This window comes from Mirounga angustirostris, unplaced genomic scaffold (assembly GCF_029215605.1).
Source record: "Mirounga angustirostris isolate CCGP_5_RB_7025 unplaced genomic scaffold, mMirAng1.0.hap1 SCAF_6, whole genome shotgun sequence".
Taxonomy (NCBI): Eukaryota; Metazoa; Chordata; class Mammalia; order Carnivora; family Phocidae; genus Mirounga; species Mirounga angustirostris.
In genome coordinates this window covers 25,088,972-25,115,122 of record NW_026991714.1, presented here as the reverse complement: position 1 = coordinate 25,115,122, position 26,151 = coordinate 25,088,972, and the positions used below count along the sequence as shown (strand labels likewise).

Genomic DNA, 26,151 nt, shown 5'->3' with positions numbered 1-26,151 from the left:
TGGGCCAGCCCCAGAGGGCTGGCAGAGGCCAGGCCTAGGAACAAAACCGGAAGAGGCACTTGGACCCTGGTTCCCAGAGTGGGAGAAAGGGGTGGGCACCTGGGCAGAGGAAGCCCTGGGGATTGGCAGCGGCTGTGGGCAGGGCGGGAGGGACTGGGGAGGAGTCAACTTGTACACGTGAAAAACTCTGGCGGGGGCCGGGTTTTTCCCTTCCTCCTCCTCCTCCTCCCCCTCCCTCCTCCTCCCCACCTTCCTCCACCCTCCCTTCCCCTCCCCTTCTCCCTTCCCCTCCCCTTCTCCCTCCTCCTCCTCCTCCTCCTCCTCCTCCTCCTCCTCCTCCTCCTCCTCCTCCTCCTCCTCCTCCTCCAGCTCAGGTTGCAGCTTCTCTGGGGAGCCGCTCACCTTTCCGGAGCAGGGGAAGCAGCCCCGAGCCCGGGCAGGGACCCCAGCAGGGCGCAGGGCACGGCGCCCAGGCCCGCGGCACCCCGGCTGTCGCGGGCGGGAGCCGGCGCGCCGCGGCCCCCAGGCCACGCGCGGTGAGTCCCGCGGGCGACGCGCAGTGTCCGGAGGGCTGGGCGGGCGGCGCGCCGGGGGAGGAAGGGGGCGGTCGGAGGAGGGGGCACCGCGGCGCCGGGTAAACCGAGCAAAGGTAAGCGGAGCGGCTCTTAAAGGCGCCGGTCTGCTTTTGCCCTGGGGCGGGAGGTTGGAGGGAAATGCCGGAGCGCCGCGGGGAGCTCGGAGATCACGAGGCGTGCGGGCTCGGGTGCTGGGGTGGGTGAGGCCCCGAGCAGGCCCCTCCCCAGCTCCAGGTGCGCCGGTTTGCCTTCGCAGATCCCCCCCACCCCGGGGAGTCTCCGCCGGGACTCCCTCCGGCCCCCGGGCTCCGGTCTGAACCCGAGGAAGCAGAGTTTTCCACCCAGGTTCAGACCAGGCGCTTTCCAGTCGCCCTTCCTTCTGGGAAGGGCAAGGGTCGGGAGTCTCCGGTGACGGGAGAACCCGCGCGAGTGTGCGGCCAGATCGCGCCTTGAAGGGCTTTCTGGGCTCCGGTGAACTTTCCAGAGGGACAGGCTGGAAGGTGGGAGACCAGAGCCCTGGGGTGAAGGTGGAAGGACACGCGAAGCCCTGCAGGTTCCAGCGTGGGGGCGGTGGAGGCGGACTGGGGCCTCTGGGATTGCGGCCTCTCCTCTGACCCCCCCAGGAGACCGCAGGGGCCGCGGCCCCCACCCCGCAGCAGCGGGAGGCCAGGGGTTAATAGAGCGGTGGGGAAGGACGGCGGGTGGCCTGTTGCGCTGTGTGGCTTGAGGATTCTGCTGTATGGGGGGGGGGGGGGGGGACAGAATCAGGAATCTGAAATCTGAAATCGGTCCGGGCTGGAGGCCTCTCTTCTCTCCCTGTTGGCGGCCGGAGTTGTCTGCAGACCCTGTGGGCGTCGGGCTGTTGAGACAGTGACCGGTTTTCTGTGCTGTGGGGTCAGCACCCTCCTAGGCACCAGTGGCCTCTTTAATGCTCTCTGAACCCTTTCCTGACAGCAGGGGTAGGAAAGTTAGGGCTGTGTGAGGGGTGAAGGTCAGCGCCCCAGAATCTCATCCCCACCCCCAGCCCATCCCTCTGCAGTTCCTCAGTGGCAGCCTGGGCACTGTGACTCACTGCCAGCGCCAGCTTGCCCACCCTGGCCAGGACCCTGGGAGAGATGCAGCATGTTCAGCTTGCCCCACCCCCCGCCCAGGACCCTGTGAGATGCAGGTGGCATTTTCCACTGGGCATGGGCACACAGCACATGGGCACACTGGGCTGGGGGACCAGAATCCTCGAGGATGCTGGGAGGACTGGCTGACAGGCTCCCCTGCCCGCAGAGATCCCCTACCTTTAGTCTAGCCTTGGGAGGGGGCTGGGACACATGGCTTAGGGCTGAGTGGAGGCAGGCTTGGTCCCAGGCAATAGTGGCTTCTGGGTTTGGGTCTGCATCTTGAAGGTGGTCTGGAGAGAGGGGCACCTTGCCAGAGCAAAGCTACTGGCTCAGATTACTCTGCCCCAGCCACCTCCTGTGCAGCTGATGAGCCTGTGAGGCTGACCTCCCCCAACCCCTGCAAACTCACCGTCCCGTTGGGTTCCTAGGACTCTCCCCACTGGCCACCCATGCCCCTCCAGGAGAAGGGAGCCGTCATTCTTCCCATATGTATGGGGGTTTCCAGAGCCAGAGTGGACTCAGTAAGTTACATCTGAATTCTGAATGCCTGGGTGGTTACCAGTTATAGAATATCTGCTGGGTGCCCAGCAGTGTGTCCCACAGCTTCATAAAGTAGGCATTGCCGTCCCATTTTATAGGCAAGGAAACAGAGGCTCTGAGAGACCAGCTTTCCCCAAGTCTCATGTAAGTGGGATCCAGCCCACTTCCATCCGACCCTGAGCTCCCTGCTCACAGTCCCTGCCCCATCAGGGGAGATCCTGGCCCGCTCTGGAGTTCTCTGGTTCGACATCAGTCCTCAGGAGAAGGAAGGATAGGTGTGGTGCTCTGGGTAAGGAGGCTCCGGCTTGTTCTGTGCCAGGCAGAGCCAGGCTTTTCCGTGGGTCGCAGGAGAGGAGACACCAGATCCGAGGAACAAGTAGGTTCTTGGTCTGAGATCTCATGGGATCCAGCCGCCTGCCTGGGAAGCCACCCCCTGGGTCCCAGGGGACATGATGCTGCCTTTTGGGCTGCACTTGTTTTCTCTGTAGACCCAGACTCTGTCATCTGCCAACATGCCCCATGCTATAGGGCAGAGTCTGGCTTGGTCTTCCCAGCTTCTACCCCAACCATGCCTCTTCTTTCTGGGGTCACCCTGTTTGGGATTTTCATCCAGCATCTCTATCCATCCCTCCCGATTCCTTTCCTTCCCTGAGTTTGAGACCTAAAGGGAAGGCGAACCAGGGTCTTGTTGAATCCAGGTCCAGAACTTACTAGCTGACCCTCCTCTCCCCAGCAGACTCCTGAGCTTCTCCGAGCCTCAGTTCCCTGATCTGTGAAATGGGAGTCATCGTAGGGCGGGTTGTTAGAGGAACTAAATGAAATAACACATAGTGCCTGGCATGTAGCAGATGCCCAATGATTAGCTGAATCGTGCATGGTTATTTGGGAAGGAACTTTCCCAGTTATGACACCATACCTGGCTCTGGGGTAGAGAAAAAGGCCGGCTTTCCTAACCCCAGCAGGCTGGGCCCTGAGCATCTTTCCTGCTCTTCCAGCTCAGGGAGGAAGGGGTGGATGGAAACCTGCCAGGAGGGGACCAGGAATCTGTGCTGTGGGGACTCTGCCCTCTAGTTTCTAGCATGAGCGAGGTGGGCACTGGAAGCTGGAAAACCTGCAGCCTCTGGCTCCAAGGGGCCTCCGGCCAGGCCTCCTTGCCCGGGGTAAGAAGACCCTTGCTTACTACTTAACTAATTGCAGTCCCTCTTCTGCCCTGTTGTCTGTGAGGGAGTGGCTGGCCTGGGTCCAAACTCACTGATTAGCTTCACCTCGTTCGTTGGGAACAAGTCACATTTCTCTTTTGTAGCCCCGTGTCCTGCCCTCACCTCTCCTCTCCCCGACCCTGGACCCTTTGCCTTTGCCCCACTGGCTTCAGCTGCTGAGTGGGCGCTTTGCCATCTCCAAGGGGTGGGAGCTCCCCAGCGTTAGGCTTGCCTTGTCCTGGTCCCCACAGCTGCATACATACCCCTAGAACCCAACTCTAAGGCCAGGGCTAATGGCAGTTCGGGCCGAGGGCCTGGGGCCCAGGATCACCATAGAGCTGGCGGCCGGGCCCGGCGGGAGCTGGCCAGTGGTGTTGGTGGCTCAAGAAGAGGGAAAGCTGTAGGCGCATCTCAGCCAGGACTGCTGTCTGAAGGAGAGCCCATCTGCTTCTGAAATCTTCACAGTTTCATCTGCAGGGGAGGAGGGATGGGGAGGCAAGTATGGGGTTTGGCTTGCAACCAGAAAGGGTCTTAAAGCTCCTTGCAGGCATGAGTGTCCCTGGTGAGACAGGGCACCTTGGGTAAGGAGACATTGGCCACGGGGCACCTGGGTGGCTCAGTCGTTAAGCGTCTGCCTTCGGCTCAGGTCATGATCCCAGGGTCCTGGGATCGAGCCCCGCATCGGGCTCCCTGCTCCGCGGGAAGCCTGCTTCTCCCTCTCCCACTCCCCCTGCTTGTGTTCCTGCTCTCACTATCTCTCTCTGTCAAATAAATAAATAAAATCTTAAAAAAAAAAAAAAAAAAAAGGAGACATTGGCCAGAACTTTTAGAGGGACGGTGGTGAGACCCTCTTTCTTGGAACGGTGGACCAGGGTCTCACCCTGTGCTCCCACCCCACCCACTGACATTAAATCAAGTCTTCCCTGGAATTGGCGGGGTGGGGACAGACGAGGCGACTCTATAATGTCCGCCTGGTGCATTCATTCATTCTTTACATGCGAGCGCCCGCCTTCTGTCCAGCATGGGGGGCGGTTTACCAACTTGGGGTTTGGCTCCAGTCCTGCCCCTGCGGCTGAGTGAGGGGCCTCTGGCGCAGGACCTTGCCCACCCAAGCCTCAGCTTCGTCAGTGAGACAATGGGGAGAGTGGGAGTGTCACACATGCCGTGGGGATGTCAATTAAGGCAGTGGCCACCGCGCTCCCAGCTTCTTGCCTCACCTCGTGTCATTAGCGACGGGCAGTAGCCCCCCGAGTCACTGGGCTGCACGCGGCAGTTCTCAGTAGCCTGGCTTCTGCTTGGTCCCTGTAGAAACCACGGCTTAGGCCTCAAAAGGGGTAAGGGAACTATTCTTAAAACGTTTCTACTCTCCCTCATGCCAAGGACCTTCTGCATTTTATTGTTATTGTGATAAGTTCTGACAAAATTCCAGAATGATTTCTGTCTTTACACCCTTGCTTCCCTAAAGAAGCCTACCCTTCCTTTCCTTTGTGGGGCAGAGGGTGGGGGGGGTCCCTTCAGGAACCAGGGCTGCTTCTCTCCTCCGGCCCTGGCATCCAGCAAAGGATTCAGTGCCTGGAAGCAGGTAGGAGGTAGGTCCTGTGCCCGAGGGTACCACTCATAAAGTCAGCAATGCTGGGTCTCCAGACCACCTCTGCAAGCAGGACATGGGATGAGGCCAGACGAGGGGTCCCAGAGCCCCTCCCTGTTACTGGCCCGGAGCCCAGCTGGCGGTACCCCCCACTGTGGCTGGGCCCGGTGCCATGCTCTGGGCTGAGCCACAGCTCACGTTGCTTCTTCTCGAGGTAAGGTGGTCCTTGAGTGGGCTGCCGATTGCCCTGGTGACATCACCCCGTGGCGGGGGTGCTATCTCTGGGCAGCTCCTTGCAGTCCCCAAAGGAGCAAAGAGAGCATTGAAGTCGCAGTCACAGGCCCTCAGTTCTGGTCCCAGCTCTGCCCCTTCAACCTGAGTGGCCTTGGGCAGGTCATTCCCCTTTCTGAGTCTTGCCTTCTTCGCCTGAAAAATGAGGGCACAGACCAAGGGATTTCTAAAGCTCCATCCAAGATGACGGGTTTGTGGTTCCAACTTTTAACAATCCTGCTGCTAAGGTGAACTGTGCTTTGAGATTCCGGGAGGGACCCTGCCCTCCGTTCTTTAAACTCTGGAGCACAGACAAGGGCTTCCCCCAGCCGAGGCCTGCGAAGCCAGTCCCTGCCACAGCTCGGATGACTGAGGAAGCCCTGGAAGGCCTCCCCACTGTCAGATAAGAGGAGAAAAAGAACCTCCCAAAGGAGTGGGTGCTGGATTCAAATGCCGTACAGACACTGGACGCTCAGGGGCAAGCCTCCGCGAGTGAGGGCTCAACCACCTCCCGCCCGTTCCAGTACGGCACGCGAGCCAAGAATGGTCAGTACAGAAGAAGATAATATTCTGTGACATTGAAAACGGTATAAAATTCAGATTTTTGTGTCCATGAGTAAAAGTTAATTGGAAGACAGCCCCACTCACTTGTGTCCATCTTGTCTTCGGGCACTTTCTACAAGGGGTGGGGGGGGAATCGTGTGATTGCGGCAGAGACCATATGACCCCCAAAGCCGAAAATATTGACTATCTGGCCTTTTACAGAACAAGTTTGCCAGTCTCTGTTCGAGATAATTATAGTTCTCCCCAGGCTTGCACTAAAGAGTTTTGGAATCTCAATCTAAAAATACTTTCTTTTCATTTAAAAAGAAGTGTTACTTCTTTTAACATAAGCAGTGAGTGGCCATTATGGAAGTATCGGAGGATGCAAGTAAGCAAAAAGAAGGTATTAGAGTCACTCCCAGTTCCACCACCCAGACAACTTCTGTTAGCAATTGATCTCGTATCTTTCTGGATCATAGGTAGAGTGTCCCTGTTTATAAGGGTGCGTCTGTGGCACGTGAATATCTAGCCACGTGGAGCTTTGCGAGTTGCACACATCTGCCCTTCTCACTTAAAAACACCTCTCCAACTATTTGCTCCCTCCGGCCCGGTGAGGTTTGTTCTAGTTTGTCAACCTCCCCCCCCGCCGACCGGGGACATGTAGACAGCAGAGCAGGTAGTCAGTCGGACCTGCTCATTGCCACTCTGGGGCTTGCTGGGGCCAGAGCTCTGGGTATGGGAGTCATCAGCACGTGGCTGGCGGTCCCCACCACGGGAGTGCATGAGGTCACCAGGAAGAGCGCTCAGAGGGGAAGAACAGAGGGCCGGAGAGGGAACTCGGGAGTGCCAGATTTGAGCGACAGGTAGAGGAAGTGAGTCTGGCAGATGGGGGAGGGAGAGGGAAGCAGGAGGAGAGCCTGGAGGCCAAGGGAAGGGAGACAGGGCGTGGAGCCTAGGACAGTGCCCCCCCCTCCCCCCAGCAGGTACCTGTGGAATGAGTGAGTGACTAGGAGAAACCAGTACCTCCCCCGAGGAGCCTGACTGAGCTCAGGGCAGCAAGTGACACTGAAGGGGGGCATTTAGAGAACAGCTGAACAACGGTGAGGTGTTCAGAAGTTTCTCATAGGGGGCCTTGGAGGCAGGAGGAGCAGGAGGTGGTCCGGGCCAAGGTGGGTACCTGGACCCAGCCTGGTGGGAGGGAAGCCATGCTGAGCGTGAGGAGGCCTGCTTGCCCTAAAGGTTGGAAAATATTGACGGGGGTCCTGTTGGAATGTGGGCCAGACTGGAGGGGCCAGGCAGGGGGCTGCTGGGAGTGGAGTGGAGTATAAATAGGAATACAGTCTAGAGATGCTGGGAAAGCCTTCCCTCCTGCCCTCCCTGCTCCCGAGACTGAGAGGTCCCCAGGGATGCCAGTACTTGATGTTAACAAAGATCCTGTGACAGACCACCAAGAAAGCTGGGCCTCTTGCATGGATGAGGGAGAGCTAGAGGGTGGGCAAACTTGATCCTCCTTATTTCTCCTCCATTTCCTTGTGTGGAAGATGGTGGGCACCAGCTTCTGCACTTAAGCAAATGGAGAGGAGAAAGGTGTGAGCTGTTTCCTTTGGGACTGAAGGAAGACCTCAGAAAAGGTTTCAGACTTTGGGATTTTGAAAATGCTGGGCAAGGTGGCTGAGGGACCTTCCTCAGGGGTCTTTAATGGAGCCTGCTAAAAGGAGCAGGGAAAGGGTCTCCTCAGCCTGGGAGGGGAGGCGGGCCTTGTCTGGAGGCAGGGTGATGTGGGGATGGGTCTTGCCTTTACTGCTCCTTGCTGTAGCCTCTGGTCTGGAATGTTCTGCACAGCCAGGACCAGAGCTGGCCAAAGGGCGCCTTTTTCCATCTTAGCACTTGCAAATCCAGAGCCTCTCCAAAGACTGCAGACCAGACTTAGCTGGGTCTCAAAAAGGGTCAGAAAGAAGAAGCAGAAGATGACGTATGGGCCTCTGTTCCTTGAGCCTTAGGAAGCCAAGGAGGGCAACAGTATCAGCAGGGCTGATATGGGGCTAGAAGTGGGCAGTCAGGGGGTCAGGAAGGGTCATCTGTAGGGGTCAAGGCCAAGGTGTGACCAGGGTAGTGCACCTGACCTGTGAGAGCCTGGGAATCTGCCCCAGAGGGATGGGAACACATGAGGAAGGCCCCAGGGCCCTGTCAAACCCCTTCCCGACAAGCCCCGTGGGCCCCAACTCAGTGGTGTTTGGTGGGAACCTAGCATTAAGACTTTCCCCATCCCCAGTCTATCCCTCACTGTGGGTCATCTGCTCAAGCAGAGACCTCCACAGCCCTCGCTGAGGGAGTCACTCTCTGGCAGGCAGCTTACCCCTGTGCCTCAGTGGTTCCCTTTCTCCCCACCCCGCGACTGCCATCTGAGCCAAGAGCCGGCCAGAGAAGGCGGGTTAGGTTACAGCTGAGGCTTCGAGTCCAGTGGGCAACTGACTGTCTCCTGGCTTCTCTCTTGTCTCCAAATAGCCCCTAGAATTCAGAACTCACAGCTGATCATTTGAGGGTTCGCTCAGTGCCAGGCCCTGGGGGTGTAATGATGAGTCAGACCCAGTCCTTGCTCTTAACATGCTCACAGGCAAACCAGGGAAGCAGACAAATGAACAGGTGCAGTCCAGGGAGCCAGACACCCTGCTCAGGGATGTCCAGGATGCCATAGGCTGGGGCCAGTGGGCTTTCAGGCCAGTGGGCTTTCAGGCCAGGGGAGAAGTGACGGTCATCGCAGAAGGCCTCTTGGAAGAGGTTATGCCTTTCTGCAGCCTTGAAGATGGGAGCACTCGACTGGCTTTCCCTAGTCCCTGGCCCACCAGTCCCGCCGATGTCCGAGTTCCCACTGAGAGTCAGAAGCACCAAGGATGTCTGGAGTCTAGGGCTGGTTCACTGGACCGCGGGCCTTGCTCTGGGTGCCCAGAAAGAGGGCCGGGCCCACCCCGGGTGTACTCAAGGCCCACCTTCTCAGTATGGAGCTGGCCTCATGAGATAAACCTAGAAACAGCCTTGGCCGGACTGAAAGGAGGAAGAGAACCAGCCTATACTGCACACATATAGAGCAGCCGGAGGCTCACGGGGACTAACGGTCTTTGTCCTCAGTGGGCCTCAGATGTATGTAGAGGAAAGAGTTGTAAACAAGCCTTTGGGGCGCAGTGGCCTGGTGGCCCCGTTCATTCCCCGAACACTGCCCGAGCACCCCGTAGGCTCCCGACGCTGCATGAGGTGCTGGGCGAACAGCTCACTGAGACCCTGCTGTCGTCCTGCAGGACATCACAGTCTAGTGACAAGTGTACTCAGGCTGGTCTGGAAGCGACAAGGAGGAAGCATCCCAATTTACCTAAAGGGAGGAGGTGGGGTCATGTGTGGCTCTCAGAGGAAGTGACACTTGAGTTTGGAAGTCTTCTTACCAAGGGAACAATGAGGAAGGGCATCCTGGGCCGAATGAACGGCACGTGCAAAGCTGTGGGGCATGACTGCGGTTTACTCTGGGAACACCAAATGCACCCCATAAAACTGGACCCTCCAGGGAGCGGTGAGAGCCGAGACTCAAGAAGGAGACAGATCAAAACACAAGAGGCCTAGTCTGCTGGGCTCTGGAGTTTGGACTTCTGTCTGAGGGCAGTGTTATGTTGAAGGATTTTGAAGAGGGGAGTGACATCATCAGAAAGCAACCAAGAAAGTTAAATCCAGTAGCCTCTTAGCAGTTGGATCGGGGATTAGATATTCTCCCCATTTAGCAGACAGTGAAACCGAGGCATGGGGCGTTTTCCCAGGTCATGATGCTGTTAAGTGGCAAAGCTGGGATTTCTTCCATACTCCAAGCAGCAGAGAATTTTGGAGAGCCGGCCTGGCCAGCATGTGGCCCTCACTGTAGGACACTTCCATCAGGTAGGACCCTGCAGGGATAAATGGTACATCTGCCCAAAGAGCAGGGGCGGCTCTGAGCCCCAGACATTTCACCTCCTGACCACGCTTCCTGCAGGTTAGCCCTGCATGCTCCTGGAGGGCCTTCACCGCCCGCTTCCTGCATTCCCAACAGAGGCTGTGGGAAGCATCTCCTCACTGGCAGGCCAGCTGCAGGCCTCTCTGTGCTCCTCGATTCTGGCCACCTGGAAGGCCCCAGGCTCCCAGCCTCTCCTCCAGGCCAGAGCTCGGCCAGAGCGAGGTCAGCGATGAGGGCTCTGGGCCACTGCTGACCGACTGCCCCTGAGGTTTGTCGCAAGCCAGGGAAACCGAAGCCCCACGCTGTGCAGGGCCGGCTCAGCTGGAGGATGGAGGAAGAGATGCTATCTACAGGGGTCCCTGAGGCACAGATCTCGCTGGGAGGAGGGAGTGTCTCTGAAGTCCCAGCTCATGACGTCCGCAAACTTGGTCAGCCGTGGCTGCTTGTTCTTTTGAAACCCGCCCAAAGTGGCAGAGTGACCGAGGTGGGGGGCAGGGAGAGGGCGGCCGAGGGTGTCCTGGCCAGTGATCAGCCTTCGAGACCGAGGCTCAGAACCTCTGGGCTTCAGAGAGTGGGCAGTTGCGAGTTGGAGCCTGCAAGCCCTGCCCCTGGGCCCTCAGAGACTGAGATCTAAAAGAAAAGAAAACAGGACGAAAGCAGAAGAGGGACTTGGAGAAGCCCCTGACTTGTTCCTGGAGCCTAGTAGGTGCTCCCTGTGTGCCTGTCGGCTGTCCGTCACCAGCACCAGGCAGAGTGCCCCTGGTGAGAGGGGCGCTTGAAAAGTCCCCGCCGGGGCCCTGGGAAAGGATGCACTTTCTCGGACGGTGCCCATCCGAGGGCCGCCCGGTGGCCCTGGGGGGTCGGGAAAGCCTCGCCAGACCCCAGGCCTGGACTGGCCTGAACTGCGGGCCAGGGTACAGCTGCTGGAGCTGAGCTTGGGTTGTGGGGAGCGGGGAGACCAAAGTCATTGGAGGCAGGGGGCTGGATCGAAGGACCTTGGGTGCCGGCTGTGAACTGGGGCTTCATTCAGGGAGGAGGGAAAGGGCTTCTCAGAGGGGTTTGCTGAGAGGAATCTCCTAGCCTGACTCCCTGGAGGTTCAGGGAGGAAGCCGCCCTCCGCCCTCCACACCACCCTCACTTCCGTGGGGTGGACACTGCTCCCCAGCTTCCCTGGATGCTCTGCCAACCTCCTTCTCTGCCCCCGTAGTCTCCCAGTCAGGGCCCGGCAGGTGGCCCAGGCCCGGGGCAGGTGGCAGGTCTGGGGCCTGGCAGGGGCTGTCCTGGGGGCAGCAGGCTGTGTCTGCCCTCCCTGGACACTGGGCCTGGGGGCCCGGCCGGTCTGCCGTGGGGAGCTTTCTCCCCTCCGAGGACCGGGGCTGAGAGCGGTCAGCCAGGAGGCCGGGGTCCTCTGCCCTGCGTGGCCCTGGAGAGCTGTGTCATCTAAGTCGGGGGGACCCTGCCCGCCTGGTCTTTCCCGCTCAGTCAGGTGCCTCAGGCCTGCAGGTAGATGCCCACGGCCCTGCTTCCTGCCCCTTTTCCGTCGGGGGTCTCAGAGCACTTCGTAGGCTGTCAGGAGTCTGTGAGGGACGTGTCTCGTGTCTCGTGAGCTTTATCTGGGGCTCTTTTCCGGCACATCTTTGCATCTGAACAGGAGCTTGGGGGAAGAGGAGGGAAGAGCTAACATCCCCTGGCGGCCTCCTTTTGCTGGTGCCGCGTCGTGTTAGCTCACCCGGCGTCCGCACTCAGGCGTCCGCTGGACAGGAAACACTTGCCCCAAACCCAGTTTCTGGTCTTCTCTCCCGAACCTCCGCTCCAGCAATCCTCGTGTCCAGCGGTGGCCACTCCATCCTCCCAGTTGCTCCAGCCAGAGCCCTTCAGAGTCTTGCTTGACTCCTCTCTGACACCCCCTCTGCAAATCCCTTGGGCTCCACCCGCAAAATCTATCCAGAAGCCAACCACTCCCGCTGCTCCCACACTGGTCTCGGCCACCACCACCATATGTCACCTGGATCTCTACAGTAGCCTCCTGATGAGGCTCCCTGCTTCCTTCCTTGCCCACACAGTCTGTTCTCAACACAGTAGCCAGAGGGAGCCTGTTGAAATCTAAATGGGATCACATCACTCAGCTGCTGAAACCCTCCTGTTCCCTGTTGGGGCTGACACTCTGCTCTGTGTTCCCCTGTGGCCTCCTCTGCAGCCACACTGCTGTTCCTAGAGCATACCAAACTCACTTCTGCCTCAGGACCTTTGCATCGCCTATTCCTGCACTGATCTGCTTCCCCTAGATTCCGCATGACTAGCTCCTTTGCTTACACCTTCTTGGAATTCTTCCTGAGATGTCACTTTCCCACAGAGACCTTCCTGACTACCCTGTTTAAAATTGCAACACCCCATCCCCCTCAGCCCCCATCCTTCTCTGCTACTTTCTTTTGCTCTGTTGCACCTGTCACCAGCTAACATCCTGTGCATTTTATGTATTTATTTTCTTGTTTGTGCTGCTCCCCACCATTAAAATATAAGTGCCATGAGGGCAGAAATTATGTCTGTTTCTTTCATAAGTGGATTCTCAGGGTCTACAACAGTGCCTGGCATGTGTAGCTGTTAATAAATACTTGGCAAGCAAAAGACTAGAGCCAAAGCTAAGAGAGATTATATAACTGAAGTGCCACCAGAATGTGAATTTGGCTTTTAATTCGGGGTGGGGGTGGAGGAGACCTCAAACAGGAAACAGCTCTTACAGCCTGGGTCCCAGGGAGGGGCTCCCTTTAGGAGAAGCAGGGAGCAATGTGGTCACAGGGTTTGTGCACTTAGTAAGAAGCAGGAAATTGCTGCATGATTTCGAGCAAGTCGGGTCTCATCCTGGAGCCTCGGTGTCCTCAACGGGCCAGCAAGGGGATGGAACGGTGGATCTGTAAGTGCTTCTCCTGCTACCGTTCCCGAAGTTCAGCCCTTTCTCACTGGGCACATGGCAGCCTCTGGGCAAGTGTCCGCTTCCTCCCGGCCTGGCTCCTCCCTCCTCCTGTACCACTTGCTGTTTGGGCACCAGCAGGAAGTTCTGGGCTGGTTGGTGTGTGCCTGGGAGGAAATGACAGGAGGTAGGCTGAGAACTTTAGGCTCACCTGGCAGGCAGGCAGGAGGGGCGGGAGGCCTGGTTGAGGGGTCTGCTTGTGGGGGGTCTGCGCCCACAGTTCCTGAGGGGGACTCTTCTCCAACAGCCCCCAGCCCAGCATCCCTGGGTGCCCAGCTCCCTCTTGCCCTGGCACCAGTTGCACGAGGACAGCCCCAGATGGCTCCCTGGCCCCGGGGACAAAGGCCACACTGTGCACGGCCTTGGGCTGGCCTCGGGCTGGGTCACACTGAGCCCTTCTGTCCCCGGATGGGGGTGAGGGGCAGACAGCAACAAGGTGACAGGCCTTTTTCCTGTCCCCCTTCCCCCTTGGCCCCCCAAATCTGAAGAGCTGATTCTCTCAAGGGAAAAGTGACAGAGGCATCTTATGTCTTGAGCGAGGGAACAACAAGGAGCATTCACTACTCAGTCTGCCCTGTCACACCCAAGACCCTGCCGGGTTCAATGCCCCGATTGTCCCCAGCAGAGCGAGGCGTCCACACTCTGCTGCGGTCACCACCCCTGCCGCCTGCCTCGCTGTCGCCACCAGTAAGTCCATCCTTACATCTGACCTCCGTCCCTCCTGCTCAGTGACAACCACTTCCTCTGGGTCTCTCTCAAGTGGGTGGAGGACAGCCGGTCCCCATCCCTCGGCATCGCCTGGCCCTGTGTTCCTGCTTGAGAAGCCACCCTCAGCTTCACCTTCCTTCTAGCTCCCCAGCCCACCCTCCATCCCACCCCAGACCCAAGCTGGTGGCTCCTTGCTCCTAACTGAACTGAGGGGACAGCACGAGCAGGTGCCACTCAGGGCTGGTTCTCTTTTGTTTTGCAGAAATCGGGGGCCTCCCTCCTAGAAGGCTTCTAACAAGCCCCCTTCCCCCACAGGCAAGAGCAAGGGCGTAAGATTTATGGCAGCTACTGGTGGATTCCTGAACACAAACCCAACATGCCATCCCATAAATCCCAGACTGCTGAACGGCTTTATGGGGGAGCCCTGTTTTTAGAAGGGGGCGTGACTAGTCCCTCTTGGCAGAGCTCAGACCTGAAGGAGCCAAGTGCCTGGCTCCCCGCTACAGCCCTAGGCTAACCATGACCTAGCCTGGGGCATCAGTCTGCAGCAGGGCAGACATTTCTTCCCCTGTATGGTAGTTGGGGGGCGTATGGGGGCGGTTCTGCTGCTCCGCTCGGCCTGCCTTCTGTCTTCTGCCTTCCTGCACCTCCCCAGCTCAGAGGATTCCCTGTCTCAGCACAGTAGGGCAATCTGGAATCCTGGGTGGATTACCATCCCTTACCTAGACCTCAGATGCTTCTCACCGTGGCTCCATGTCCAGATCACTGGGGATGCTTTTTTTTTTTTTTTTTTTAAGATTTTATTTATTTGTCAGAGAGGGTGGGGGGCATAAGCAGGGGGAGCGGCAGGCAGAGGGAGAAGCAGGCTCCTTGCTTAGCGGGAAGCCTGACGCAGGACTCGATCCCAGGACCCTGGGATCATGACCTGAGCCGAAGGCAGACGCTTAACCAACTGAGCCATCCAGGTACCCCTGGGGATGCTTTTTTAAAAAAATTCATTTTCCCAGTCACCATTCTCAGTTCCAGACTCTGAGAGTGAGACCCAGGAATCTGAAATTTTTAAAAATACTCCCTGGTGCTACTGATGTTCAGCCAACTTTGTAAACAACTGACCTGTCCAATGGGGACATCTCCAGTCTCCTATCCTGCTGGGAAATGTGAGGCGACAGGTAGGACACATCTAGGTCCTCCTGTCCCTGGAAACCATATGATGCCACTGTCACGAAGCTTCCGTTATGGGACAGGCTCTGGCCCCTGGCTGGCTGCACACTCCAGGGTAAAGCGGGGTGGCTGCCCGCTGGGAGCTTCATGTCCACCCATGCGTCCTATAGACGGTGGCCCCAGAGAACTGGGGGCCAGGGAGGAGCGGCGGAGGTTGGAGGGCAGGAATGAGCTTAGGGACGGGGAATCCGGAAAGTCCGAGGTGCCGGCTTTGCCAAGGAAGCTGGAAGAACAGCTTCTGATACCTTCTCCTCAGAGGAGGCATCAGCAGCCGCTGAGTTCCTGGAGAATAGGGACCACACTTCACTCCCCACCGTGACCCCAGCACATAGTAGCTACTCGGTCCTCACCTGTCGAGCTGAATGAACCAAGTGAGACTCTAGGGCCCAGCGGACAGAGATGGGCTCAGCTGGCGCCAGCCGGAGAAAAGAGGCCCTGGCCGCCCCCCCACCCCCATCCCATCCCCTTCACTGCTCCCCCCCCCCCCCAGCTCTGGGCTCAGGAGCCTGCTGGCCCAGGGAAGGGACCCTCTCCAGGCTGGCTGAGGACAGAAGGATGACCAGGAAGCAAAGCAAACATGTTATGACCCAGAATCCCTTAAACCAGGGGGATTCAGGAGGGGTCTTTGGCAACAGGGAACTGGCTAGTGATTGGGAATGGGCAGTGCTGGGTGCTTGGGTAAAAGCTGGGAGAGGGTGCAGGGTGGCCCCGTCCCATCACAGGACCGGCCCTGGATGCCTTCTTGGCAGGCATCGGTGGGGCACTTGGGAGGCCTCCTGGTCCCTGCTCCACCAGGGAGGTGTGGGCAGAGCAGGATGAGGGGCAGCCACACCTGGGAACTTATGAAATCATGGAGGGGAGTGGCGGGTGGGGGGGTGGTTCAGGGCAAGATACAGAAGGAAGGGTCTGCAGAAAGAAGCAGTCTAACTGCGTGGCCAGCAGGGTACCCCCTCAGAGGGCACAAGGGCTGGGGAGCCCCAGGGAGGGAACCCTTTCTGGCTCGGGAAGGGGCCTTGAGGTGAACAGAGCAGCCCACCCTTCTCCCCCACTATGTTCTCTGCGGCATGAACACCCTGCCCCCTCAGGGCTCTGGCGTGAGAGGGGCTCAGCCTCCTGTCCCTGGGGCTCTCTTTTTCCGGCAAGCTTCTGTGTGTCCCCTGAGACCTTCAGCTGCTCCTAACCTCCTACATTTCAGCTGGAGAGGCACAGCTCAGAGACACACATCGCCTCCCTTGACCTTCTCCTTTTCTGGGTCCCAGGGACCTAGGACAAGCCAGAGGGGGACCTCCAGGTGTCAGTATGAGGATGAAGTGGGGTTTGGACCAGACTCTGTCACGGGGCCGCAGGCTGAGCTGATGTTCAGCTTCTGGGCGTCCGTCAGTGAGGCTTACTGGCTGTTGACATACTCAAGCTCTTACACACAAGCCGGTGAAGAACTATTGGCTCGAGTTCTGGTCCCCTCCCTGCCACTCCAGGCCTCTTGAGAATTCTCTAGCCCTCCAGGAGCCCAAAGGTTACCGTCGGGCCTGGTGAGGCCCCCAGGCCCCTGCCGGTACGCCATACTGCTCTTAGGAGCAGCACTTCGCTATACTGATTAGTACATAGTAGCCAGGCCGGGACGGGGGGGTTCTGGGGGGCCGGGGGAGCGGGATTCACAGGGAGGAAGAGGGCTAGGTACTGGAACCTTGGTGAAGAAGATGCAACCCTGGCGCCCGAATGCGGGGCCCCAGAGCTCGATGGGCAGACGGAGACAAGACCCAGAATTCGCATCTGCTGTCAGCCGGGCCTGGTGCCTGGTTCTCACCCGCGCTGCTCCCCTCTCCCGTCTCAGGCCCCACTGCCTGGTCCCCGCTGACCATGAACAAGATGAAGAACTTTAAGCGCCGCCTCTCCCTGTCCGTGCCACGCACCGAGACCATCGAGGAGTCCTTGGCCGAGTTCACAGAGCAGTTCAGCCAGCTCCACAACAGGCGCGATGAGGGTGAGGGGTCCGGCTGCCCCCCCCCGCCCTGGTGCCCCCCACAGCCCCTCCTGGCCCTCCCTGACTTGGCCCACACTGCTGGGGGAGGACAGAGGTGGGGCGGCACACTCCTGCCCCTCCCCCCGGGGCAGAGGGACAGGGTGGGCAGCTGACGCCTCTCCCCCTCAGACCTGCAGCTTGGGCCTCTCGGCAGAGACCCCCAGCCAGAGTCCAGCCCCTTCTCCCCGACAGACAGCGGGGACGACCCTGGGCAGCCGTCCCCCGGCTTGCAGTACCGGCGGCAGAACCTGCGGCGCTTCTCCATGGAGGTGAGGGGCTCTGGGCTCTCCCCTGTGGGCGCGGCAGGGCCCGCCCGACAGTGTGTGCCCAAGGAGGGTGGCAGCCGGGGAGCCAGACTCCATGGGTTCAAATCCCAGCTCTGCTGTTGATCAGCTCTGTGACCTTGAGCAAGTGTCTCAACCTCTGTATACCAGTCTCCTTGTGTTAAAATGGTCATCGTGAAGATTAAACAAGTTAATATATACCAAGTGCCTAGAACAGTCCTGGCACATAACGAAGCCAGACAATTTGACTACTGTTCTTGTGACTCGTCTGCATGGGCCCACGTATCAGAAAAATAGGCTTCCATCCATTGGAATCTCATTCTATAGATGGTTATACGGCAGCCCAGAGAGGGAAAGGGACCTCCTGAGGTCACACAGCAACCCCTGCGTGTTCACATATGTCTCTGAGCACATCTTTGAAGCTGCTGTGAGCCTGGGGTCACAGCCTGTGGTTTGGCCCTGCTGGGGTTGCTCTACAGGGAAAGTCAGGCCCTGGGTGAAAAGTGAGGGTCCCACAGCACGAGGTAACCTGGACCAAACGCGGGTGTCCCCGTCTCATCCCGGCCACTGCAGGACATCAGTAAGAGGCTGTCTCTGCCCATGGACATCCGCCTGCCCCAGGAATTCCTGCAGAAGCTACACCTGGAGAGTCCAGACCTGCCCAAGCCGCTCAGCCGCATGTCCCGCCGAGCATCCCTGGTGAGTTCCAAGAGGGTCAGAGGTCACCAGGGGAGACCCTCCTCCCCCAGCCTGGACACATCAGTTCGGGTTTGCCTGTCGGGCGGACGCCTGCAGCAGTCTGTGGGCCTCTGGCGCCACCTGCTGGCTTCAGCCAATTCGCAAGCTTGTAGTCCTTGGTCAACGTCCACTCCCCTAGGTGAGTCCCACCAGGGCTGGAGCTGAGCCCCCATAGACCAGCTGGCATGTGCTTTCCAGTCGTGGCTGCTTATCATATTTCCTTGGGAGCATTTTGCAAAACGTGGACTCTGGCCCCCACTCCAGATACCTACAGAATCAGACTCTGGTGGTGGGGCCCAGGGATTTATATTGTTAAGGGTCGGGTACCACTGAACTAGAGGAAGTATGCTGATGAGAGAGACTGCCAGGAGGCTGGTTCTGAACTGGACAGTTGAGGTACAGTTGAGAACAAGACACAGTTTCTGCCCGCGAGGAGCTAGTAGTCTGAGCAAGGCGGAGACAGACAGGTGTTGAAGGTGTGTGGCAATCCCAGGTGCCCCAGCCCTGGCTCTGCCCCCTCCACTGCCCGCAGAGGAAGAAACTCACACCTCCTAGGGTTCCTTCCTTTATCCTGGGGATAGAGGGGAGAGGCCAAGAGGCAGGACTTGTGGCTGCCCTCATCCCTGCTAGGCTCTCTTGTTCCCTCTCCCTGATGGGGGTCTCATTCCCTTCCCTCCTGGAGGCTGGCTGGGGGGGTGTCACGTATGTGGGGCTGTGGGGCCTTCAGGCTCACAGGAGCCTATGTCTTTCCCTCTCAGTCAGATATCGGCTTTGGGAAACTGGAAACATACGTGAAACTGGACAAACTGGGGGAGGTAAGAGGCTGGGTGGGACAGTGAGGAGCAGGGACAGGGTCTCCCCTGCCCACCCTGTCCTGCCTTCCCATCGCCCCTGCCCCAGAGGCATACTGTCTTGGCCGTCCAATCTGGCCCAGCCTTTTGCAGGTGTTGAGGGAGGCCCAGGTCCTGGAGGAGGGCATGAGGATGGAGTGGGGCCCGGTGGGCTCTGGGCATAATCCAGTTTTTTGTTTGTTTGTTTGTTTTAAGATTTTATTTATTTATTTGACAGAGAGAGACACAGCGAGAGAGGGAACACAAGCAGGGGGGAGTGGGAGAGGGAGAAGCAGGCTTCCCACCGAGCAGGGAGCCCGATGCGGGGCTCAATCCCAGGACCCTGGGATCATGACCTGAGCCGAAGGCAGACGCTTAACCGACTGAGCCACCCAGGCGCCCCTGGGCATAATCCAGTTTGTCTGTCTGTCTGCTTTTCCCGCAAGTGTTTCTCTGGATTCAAATCCCGTCTCTACCATTTACTAGCTGTGTGGCCTTGGGCAAATGATGGGACCTCTCTGTGCCGTAGTTTCTTGCTCTGTCAAATGGAGGTGTAATGGCTGTGCCCCCAGGGCTGTCATGGGGATGGACTAGGTTACTCTAAGAAGCTCGCGTACAGGCTTAGAGAGTAAGCGCTGTGGGCGGTTAGCTATTTCTGTTACCACTGTGCCAAGCTTTGTGTCAGGGCCCTGGGGCAGCCAAAGGTTTACAGACAGGAGAGAGACACGGCCGTCTCCCTCCAGGAACCCAAAGAGGGGGCCTACCTGTAAACATCAACATAAGGAAGAACAAAACTGTGTTACAATAGAAGCGCGCCTCACCTGCTGGGGGCTCAGGGGGAGGACAGTCCATTGTGCACAGGGAGGAGTGAGGGACAGAGTCAGAGAGAGATGGGTCTTGGAGCATATACAGAATCTCAGTGAAAGGAGAAGAAGGGGGAAGGGCACAGCGCAAGCAGAAGCACAGAGAGGAGGGTGCTGGACAGAGGGCCATGGGCCCTGAGTGTGGCTGGTGCTGCCGCGGTTCTTGTCCCCAGGGCACCTATGCCACAGTCTTCAAAGGGCGCAGCAAGCTGACGGAGAACCTCGTGGCCCTGAAGGAGATCCGGCTGGAGCATGAGGAGGGGGCGCCTTGCACTGCCATCCGAGAGGGTACAGCACCCTAGGGTCCTGAGCCCCTGGGGCTCCCGGGAGGAGGGCTTCATTGACCTGAGCCCCAGAGGGAGCCTAGGGGCAGAGGATCATTGCTGGAGTGGGGGCTCCTAGGGCTGATCCCAGGAAGAGAGGGTACGAGGGGTGTGTGGGGCCCCAGGGACCCAGGTGGGCCTGTCGCCCCCTACAGTGTCTCTCCTGAAGAACCTAAAGCACGCCAATATTGTGACCCTGCATGACCTCATCCATACGGAGCGGTCTCTCACCCTGGTGTTTGAGTACCTGGTGAGTTGGGCTGGGGCTAGCAGCTTCTCCCCTCTGTGGTGGGGGTGGGGGCAGGGTGGGGGGCAGCCCAGGCCTTGTTCTAGAATCAGGTTCTCAGATGATTCCATGCAGGAGTGGGCCCAGGGAGTTTAAAGGCAGCTCAGACCTTGGGCCCTGCCTGGGGCGGGGCTTCCAGCCATGGGTCAAGACAGGTCGGGGCTGAGCCAGGCTCTGTGTTCCAGGATAGTGACCTGAAGCAGTATCTGGACCACTGTGGAAATCTCATGAGCATGCACAATGTCAAGGTGAGGGCGTCCGTAAGGGCCGCCTACCCTCAGGGCCCCCATCTCGGCCCCCATCTGTTCTCCAGCCCAGCATGGGAACCCACACTCACCACCAGGATCCCAGCTGCTGAGGTTGCTCAGACCTTCAAAGGCATGAGGGCGTGCAAGGTCACTGCCATTCAGGGAATACCAGGAACTGTGCTATGCGCCCTACCCCACCAATGCAGGCACACACCCTCTGCCACCATCTAGCTGATGATATAAAATCCCCTCTCCAACTCTGAGCATCAGTTTGCCCATCTGTCAAATGGGTACATGGATGAAAGGAGGCTTCTGAAGAAGCTTGAAGGGATGAACGACCCCTTCTGGTCACTGTGAAAGAACCAAGTGCATAGCTCCCCACCCTGGTGGGCTTCCTGGCCCTGCATGGCCCCCCTCAGCTCCCGGACCGGAGAACGCTCTGGCCTCCAGCACCCTGCTTCCTCTTCCGCACACCTGGTGCCCTCCCCTGTGGATGGGATTCCCTGGGATGGATGGAGCCCAGGATGGGGCGCAGCATGGGTGGAGAACGGGTAGCTCCCCAGCGACCTCACCGCCCCTCCCAGCCATGGGGCAGAAACATAGGGTCTCCCGGGTGGGACACACTCTCCCCCTCCCCTGCTCACCTTTCTTGTCCCCTCCTCCCTCAGATTTTCATGTTTCAGCTGCTCCGGGGCCTTGCCTACTGCCACCGCCGCAAAATCCTGCACCGGGACCTGAAACCACAGAACCTGCTCATTAGTGAGAGGGGGGAGCTGAAGCTGGCTGACTTTGGTGAGGGCCGGAGCCACCGGGGCCAGGGGACGGGTCTGGCACGGTCTCCCCAGGAGGTGGGTGCTGTGGGAGAGGGAGTTGGGAGGCTCAGTGATGTGTCTGTCCCCAGGCCTGGCCCGGGCCAAGTCAGTGCCCACGAAGACCTACTCCAATGAGGTGGTGACCCTGTGGTACAGACCTCCTGATGTGCTGTTGGGGTCCACAGAGTACTCCACCCCCATTGACATGTGGTGAGTGAGCGCCGTGGGACCAGGGTGAGGGGGGTTTCCACACCTCCACCTTCCCTTTTGCTGCCTCAAGACCCTCCGCAAAGAACTGCCTAACCTCCTGCCTAACTAGAAGCCAGGTGACATCCTCCTGCAGTAACCGGATGGGAAAGAATGAAGTCTGGACTACGTTAGAGTCCCCCTGGCTCTAAGTAGACCCTCCAAGGCTCTGCTTCTGAAATATTCCCCCCAGGGATCCCGAGGAGGTTACCAGAGGGGACAGGAGGGCTGCCACAGTGAATGTGATGAATCTTCCCCAAGCATCATTTCTACTGAAAACTTTGGAAAGGATTTATTACTTTTGTGTTAAAATTACCATGCATATGATTTGGTGTAGAACGAAAAAAATCAGTCCAATTTTTAAGCAGAAACCCAGGTTTCTGATGAATGACCACTGTGTTCTGTGCTAGGGGGTCCCCAAGAGAATGGATTTATGGACTCCCCTCTTCCCGTGGGGACAGAGTTTGAGACAGCACTGCTTGCGGAACGGGCACATGGGCGCAGACCCAAACTCTACGGAGTGAGGGCAGAGGCAAAAGTGCCCTAGAGCCCAGAGGAGCCCCAGAGAGAGGCCCCCGTGGCGGACTGGGCTGTGCTAGCCTCCCCTGTCCTGGGCCGCCCACCCCAGGGCCAGGACTCTTGTAGCCATCAGGGGCAGGGCATCACAGGTGCCCTGGTGGAGCAGCCCTAGGAAGGGCGGGTGCGAGGAGGCCCAGCCTGACGCCGCCCCTGCGCATTGCTCCCCACAGGGGCGTGGGCTGCATCCACTACGAGATGGCCACGGGGAGGCCCCTCTTCCCGGGCTCCACGGTCAAGGAGGAGCTGCACCTCATCTTCCGACTCCTGGGTCAGTCTCCGGCCGCCCCCTCCCGCTCGCCTCCAGGGGGCGCCAGAACCCCGTCCAGCCCAGGCGCATAAAGGGACTGGGAAGAGGGGCTCCCACTCGCTCTCAACGGGGCGGCGACCCCTGTGGCCTCCGCCATTCTCTGCCCCCGCCCCCTTCACTGCATCCTTCCCAGTCGCCCCGTGGCCCTGGCCCCTCACTCTGCCCTTCCCGCGCCCTCTCATCTCCCCAGGGACCCCTACGGAAGAGACGTGGCCCGGCGTGACCGCCCTGTCGGAGTTCAGAGCCTACAATTTCCCGCCGTACCAGCCCCAGCCGCTCATCAGCCACGCTCCCAGGTAGCCCTGCCGCCCCACACCTCCTCTCCTGCTCGCGGTCCCCGCCGTCCCTCCTGGAGGTGGCCGCGCACGCCCCCGGCCCCCGGCCCCCCCACCCAGGCCGGGCCTGTGTCAGCTCCTCCGTCCTGCAGGTTGGACACGGACGGCATCCACCTCCTGACCAGCCTCCTCCTGGTGAGTGTGCCCCCAGCCGGGCCCAGGGACAGGCAGCCGGAGAGCGAACAGCGCTGAAGCCCCGAGACCCCACCTGGGCCCGCCCCCCACCTCTGCGCTCACAGCTCACGCTCGCCCCCATATTCGTCCCCGGCGCCCCAGCCCCAGGCCCAGGAGGAGCGCGGGTTTCCATCTGCGGTGGGAGTGGGCGCACTCTGAGCTCAAACCCCAGCTCAAGCCCACGTACTAGCTGTGTAGCCTTGGCCAAGTTATAGAACCTTCCTGGGCTTCCGTTTCCTCCACGGCAAAGAGGAATTAATAATTCGCATTTTATAAGCTGGTCACGAGGACAAAGGGAGATTATGGAACACACTTAGTATGGTGCCTGTCTTGAAGGAAGCGCACAGGGGAGTCGCTGGTGTGACATGTTACTGTTGTTAATGTTATGAGCGTGGTGGCTTCAGCCTCTGTGTTTCCATCCCAAGAGGAGGTCACTCTCTGGAAGTCCCAGTTTGGGCTTGCTCTCGGTGGCTGGAGACCTGGGAGCCGAGCCCGCCGTCGGCCTCGGGCTGGCTTGGAGGTGGGGGCTGGCAGCGGCCCCTGCAGGCTCCTGGGTTAGACTCGGGCCCCTCTCATTCTGGCCGTCTAACTCAGTGTAGGGGGCGCACCGCGCACAGGGGTCCCCAGAGGCCCCCAGCCACGGCCCCATAGCCCACCCTGTGCCTTTCAGTACGAATCCAAGAGTCGTATGGCCGCAGAGGCAGCCCTGAGCCACGCCTACTTCCGGTCTCTGGGCGAGCGCGTGCACCAGCTTGAAGATAGTGAGTGTCCGGGGAGGCCGGGGGAGGGGCCGGGGTCACCCCGGAACCGAAGACAGGGGCCGGCCGCTGTGGGGGGAGGAGCTGGGACAAAGAGGCCCAGCAGCCTGGGCCTCCCCTCCTCGCCGTCCCGTCCGTGACTCAGGGGCAAAACTGGGGGATCTGGGAAGCCGCCTGCAAGGCCCAGCTAGGGGCTCCTGGGCCAGCCCTGAATGATAGGGGTTCCCCAGCCAGCGGGCGCTCTGTGGGCGTGGGGGCCCCTGTGGGCTCGGCTCTCTCCCTACCTTTCTCCTCTCTCCCCGCAGCGGCGTCCATCTTCTCCCTGAAGGAGATCCAGCTCCAGAAGGACCCGGGCTACCGGGGCCTGGCCTTCCAGCAGCCAGGTAGGGGCTCGTGCCTCCCCCATCCCCTCCCCTAATTAGGGGAGACCAGGGCAGGCTGCTCCTCCCTCTTGAAGAACAGAGTGAGGAATAAGCATGCCCCCCTCCCCGACATTGGCCTCCTTTGGGGGCGGGGGTGGGGGTGGGGGGGCCATGGGGAGCAGGGAAGGAACTGGATTCCCTATCTCCTGCCCAGGCTTCCTCCCTCCAGTGTGTCCCTTGTCAGCCCCCAGCCCAGACACAACGCTGCATCTGACAGAGCCCTGAGGAAGGGGCACGCTCTCTGGGCTACATTCTGTTTGCAAACCCTGAATTCTCCCGCCTCCATTCCGGGGGAACCATACCTTGTCTCTAGAACAGCTGAAGGCCTCAGATGTGACAAGTGTGTTATTTCGTATAATCCTAAAACACCCCTTGAAGTTGGTACCTTTTGTGTGTGTGTGTGTGTGTGTGTATTTTAAGTAACCTCTACACCCAGTGTGGGGCTCAGACTCATGACCCCAAGATCAAGCATCACAGGCTCTCCTGACGGAGCCAGCCAGGTGCCCTGAAATAGGTACTATCCAGGCTCCCCATTTCGTAATCAATGGATCTGAGGCACAGGGGAGCTAGGTCACAATCTCACACAGCTGGTAAGTAACCGAGTTGGGATTTGAACCCAGGACCGACTGGCTTCCGGGAGCAGAATAGCCCTGGAAGATGCCCTTTGCTCCTGGTCCCCGGGACACCCTGCTGTCCAGCTTCCTCTCTGCAGCCCCATCCCTTCCCCTCTGTTCTCCAGGCCGAGGGAAGAGCCGGCGGCAAAGCATCTTCTGAGCCACGCCCACCCTGCTGCGGCCCCCGGACCCCCAGGGACGAGAGGTCACAGCGAGCACAAGGGCACAACGGCGGGCAGGATGGGGCCTGTGTGGCCCTGGGAGGACTGAGGAACAAGGGCTAATGGCTGGCCCAGAAGACCTCTTGGCAGCCCTGCTGGCCACGGCTGTTTCCTCTTCCTGCTTCCCACAAGCCTCCCCTGTGGCCTTCACCTCGACACCAACCCCTCTGTCATCAGCCCTGGAGCTGGGCTTGAGCTCCTTTCCTGGGGGGAGATGAGGTGGGGATTGGGGGTCCGCAGACCCTTTCTCACCCTGAGGTGCTTGGGCACCAGCGTGGGACCCACACAGACGGGAGAATCCAGGCGCCAGGCTGAGCACTGTGCCCCGAACGTGGGTACCCCCATACCTCCCCGCCAGGGGCTGCCTGCCCACACGTCACTCACTTGCTTCCCCTCTGAGAGCAGGAAGCTCGGGCCACCTTGTCTAGGAGCCTGGAATCCTGGATGCCCATGTGTGTGCCAAAGCCCACCCCCCACCCGCAGGGCAGGTGTCCCTAGAGCAGCAGAGAAGAGGAGCCCAGCCCTACTTCTCCACATCCTCACCCTGTCCCCATTTCCTTCTCCTGGCCAGAGGCCCCATCTGCTGCTGGATGCCCAGCTGAGTCCAGAGGTGGCTGGTCCCACCAGCTGCACTCTGCCACCTCAGCTGGCTCCTGCCCATCTCGCCATTCTGAACAGGATTGCCTTAAATTGGCAGGTGGTAGAGCACTCACTGCCCTTGGAGCTCTAACCCAAGCTCCTACCTGTCCACCCTTCCCCGAAAGTGGCTCCTGCTTATCATGCCTGGGTCCTGATAAGCCAGCCCTGGGCCGAGGTCCGGGGGACGACACCCAGATGGGCAGGGTCACCTTGATGCTGGTGCCAGGCCAGCCTCAGCTCCTTGGGGCTCTCAGAGCCTCCCCTATTCCCTCCTTCCCGGCCCCTAGGACCCGGTCCATGCTCCACCCTATCCTGGCACCAGCCTCCCCATGCCCCCGGGCTCCCAGAGGGCAGGGTGTAAATGCCTCAGTCTAAGGTGGAGGAAGGTGGGATAGGACACACAGGCTTTGATCCCCGCCCTAGGGGGCTGGGAGTCAGAGGGCCTGCAGCCCCGAAGAAGGCTCCCCCTCACCACCCCTTCCGAGCACGCCTGTTGTATCCCCAAGGTCTCGACACTTGGCTGAATCTCCAATGGCAAGGCCAAGGGGAGGCCAGGCCCGGCTTCTCTACGCAAGCCCCCTGCCCAGCCCAACCCCTCAGCCTGAGGAGCAGTCCTGGAGGGTCTTGGCCTCCCCACGAGTCCCTCCCCTCCTCCCCACACTGTACTGTGAATGTCCCGTGACTGAGCGCAAAGACAGATAATATATTTAATTCATGTTGTACAGAAAAGCTGATTTTGACGGATCGTTGCCAAAGAG

At 59.4% G+C, this 26,151-nt stretch overlaps 1 protein-coding gene across 1 annotated transcript; it reads left to right on the top strand.

Annotated features, from left to right (window-relative positions):
• The first annotated feature begins 375 nt into the window (after positions 1-375).
• CDK18 (cyclin dependent kinase 18) lies at positions 376-25,155 on the top strand. The gene is made up of 16 exons (XM_045876954.3): positions 376-536; positions 16,526-16,675; positions 16,844-16,983; positions 17,572-17,697; positions 18,495-18,551; positions 19,603-19,717; positions 19,908-20,002; positions 20,224-20,286; positions 20,955-21,078; positions 21,188-21,308; positions 22,094-22,191; positions 22,421-22,526; positions 22,658-22,700; positions 23,410-23,500; positions 23,803-23,880; positions 24,659-25,155. The coding sequence occupies exons 2-16, from the start codon at positions 16,552-16,554 to the stop codon at positions 24,691-24,693; spliced, it is 1,416 nt and encodes a 471-aa protein (XP_045732910.1). The 5' UTR covers positions 376-536; positions 16,526-16,551; the 3' UTR covers positions 24,694-25,155.
• Positions 25,156-26,151: the final 996 nt, after the last annotated feature.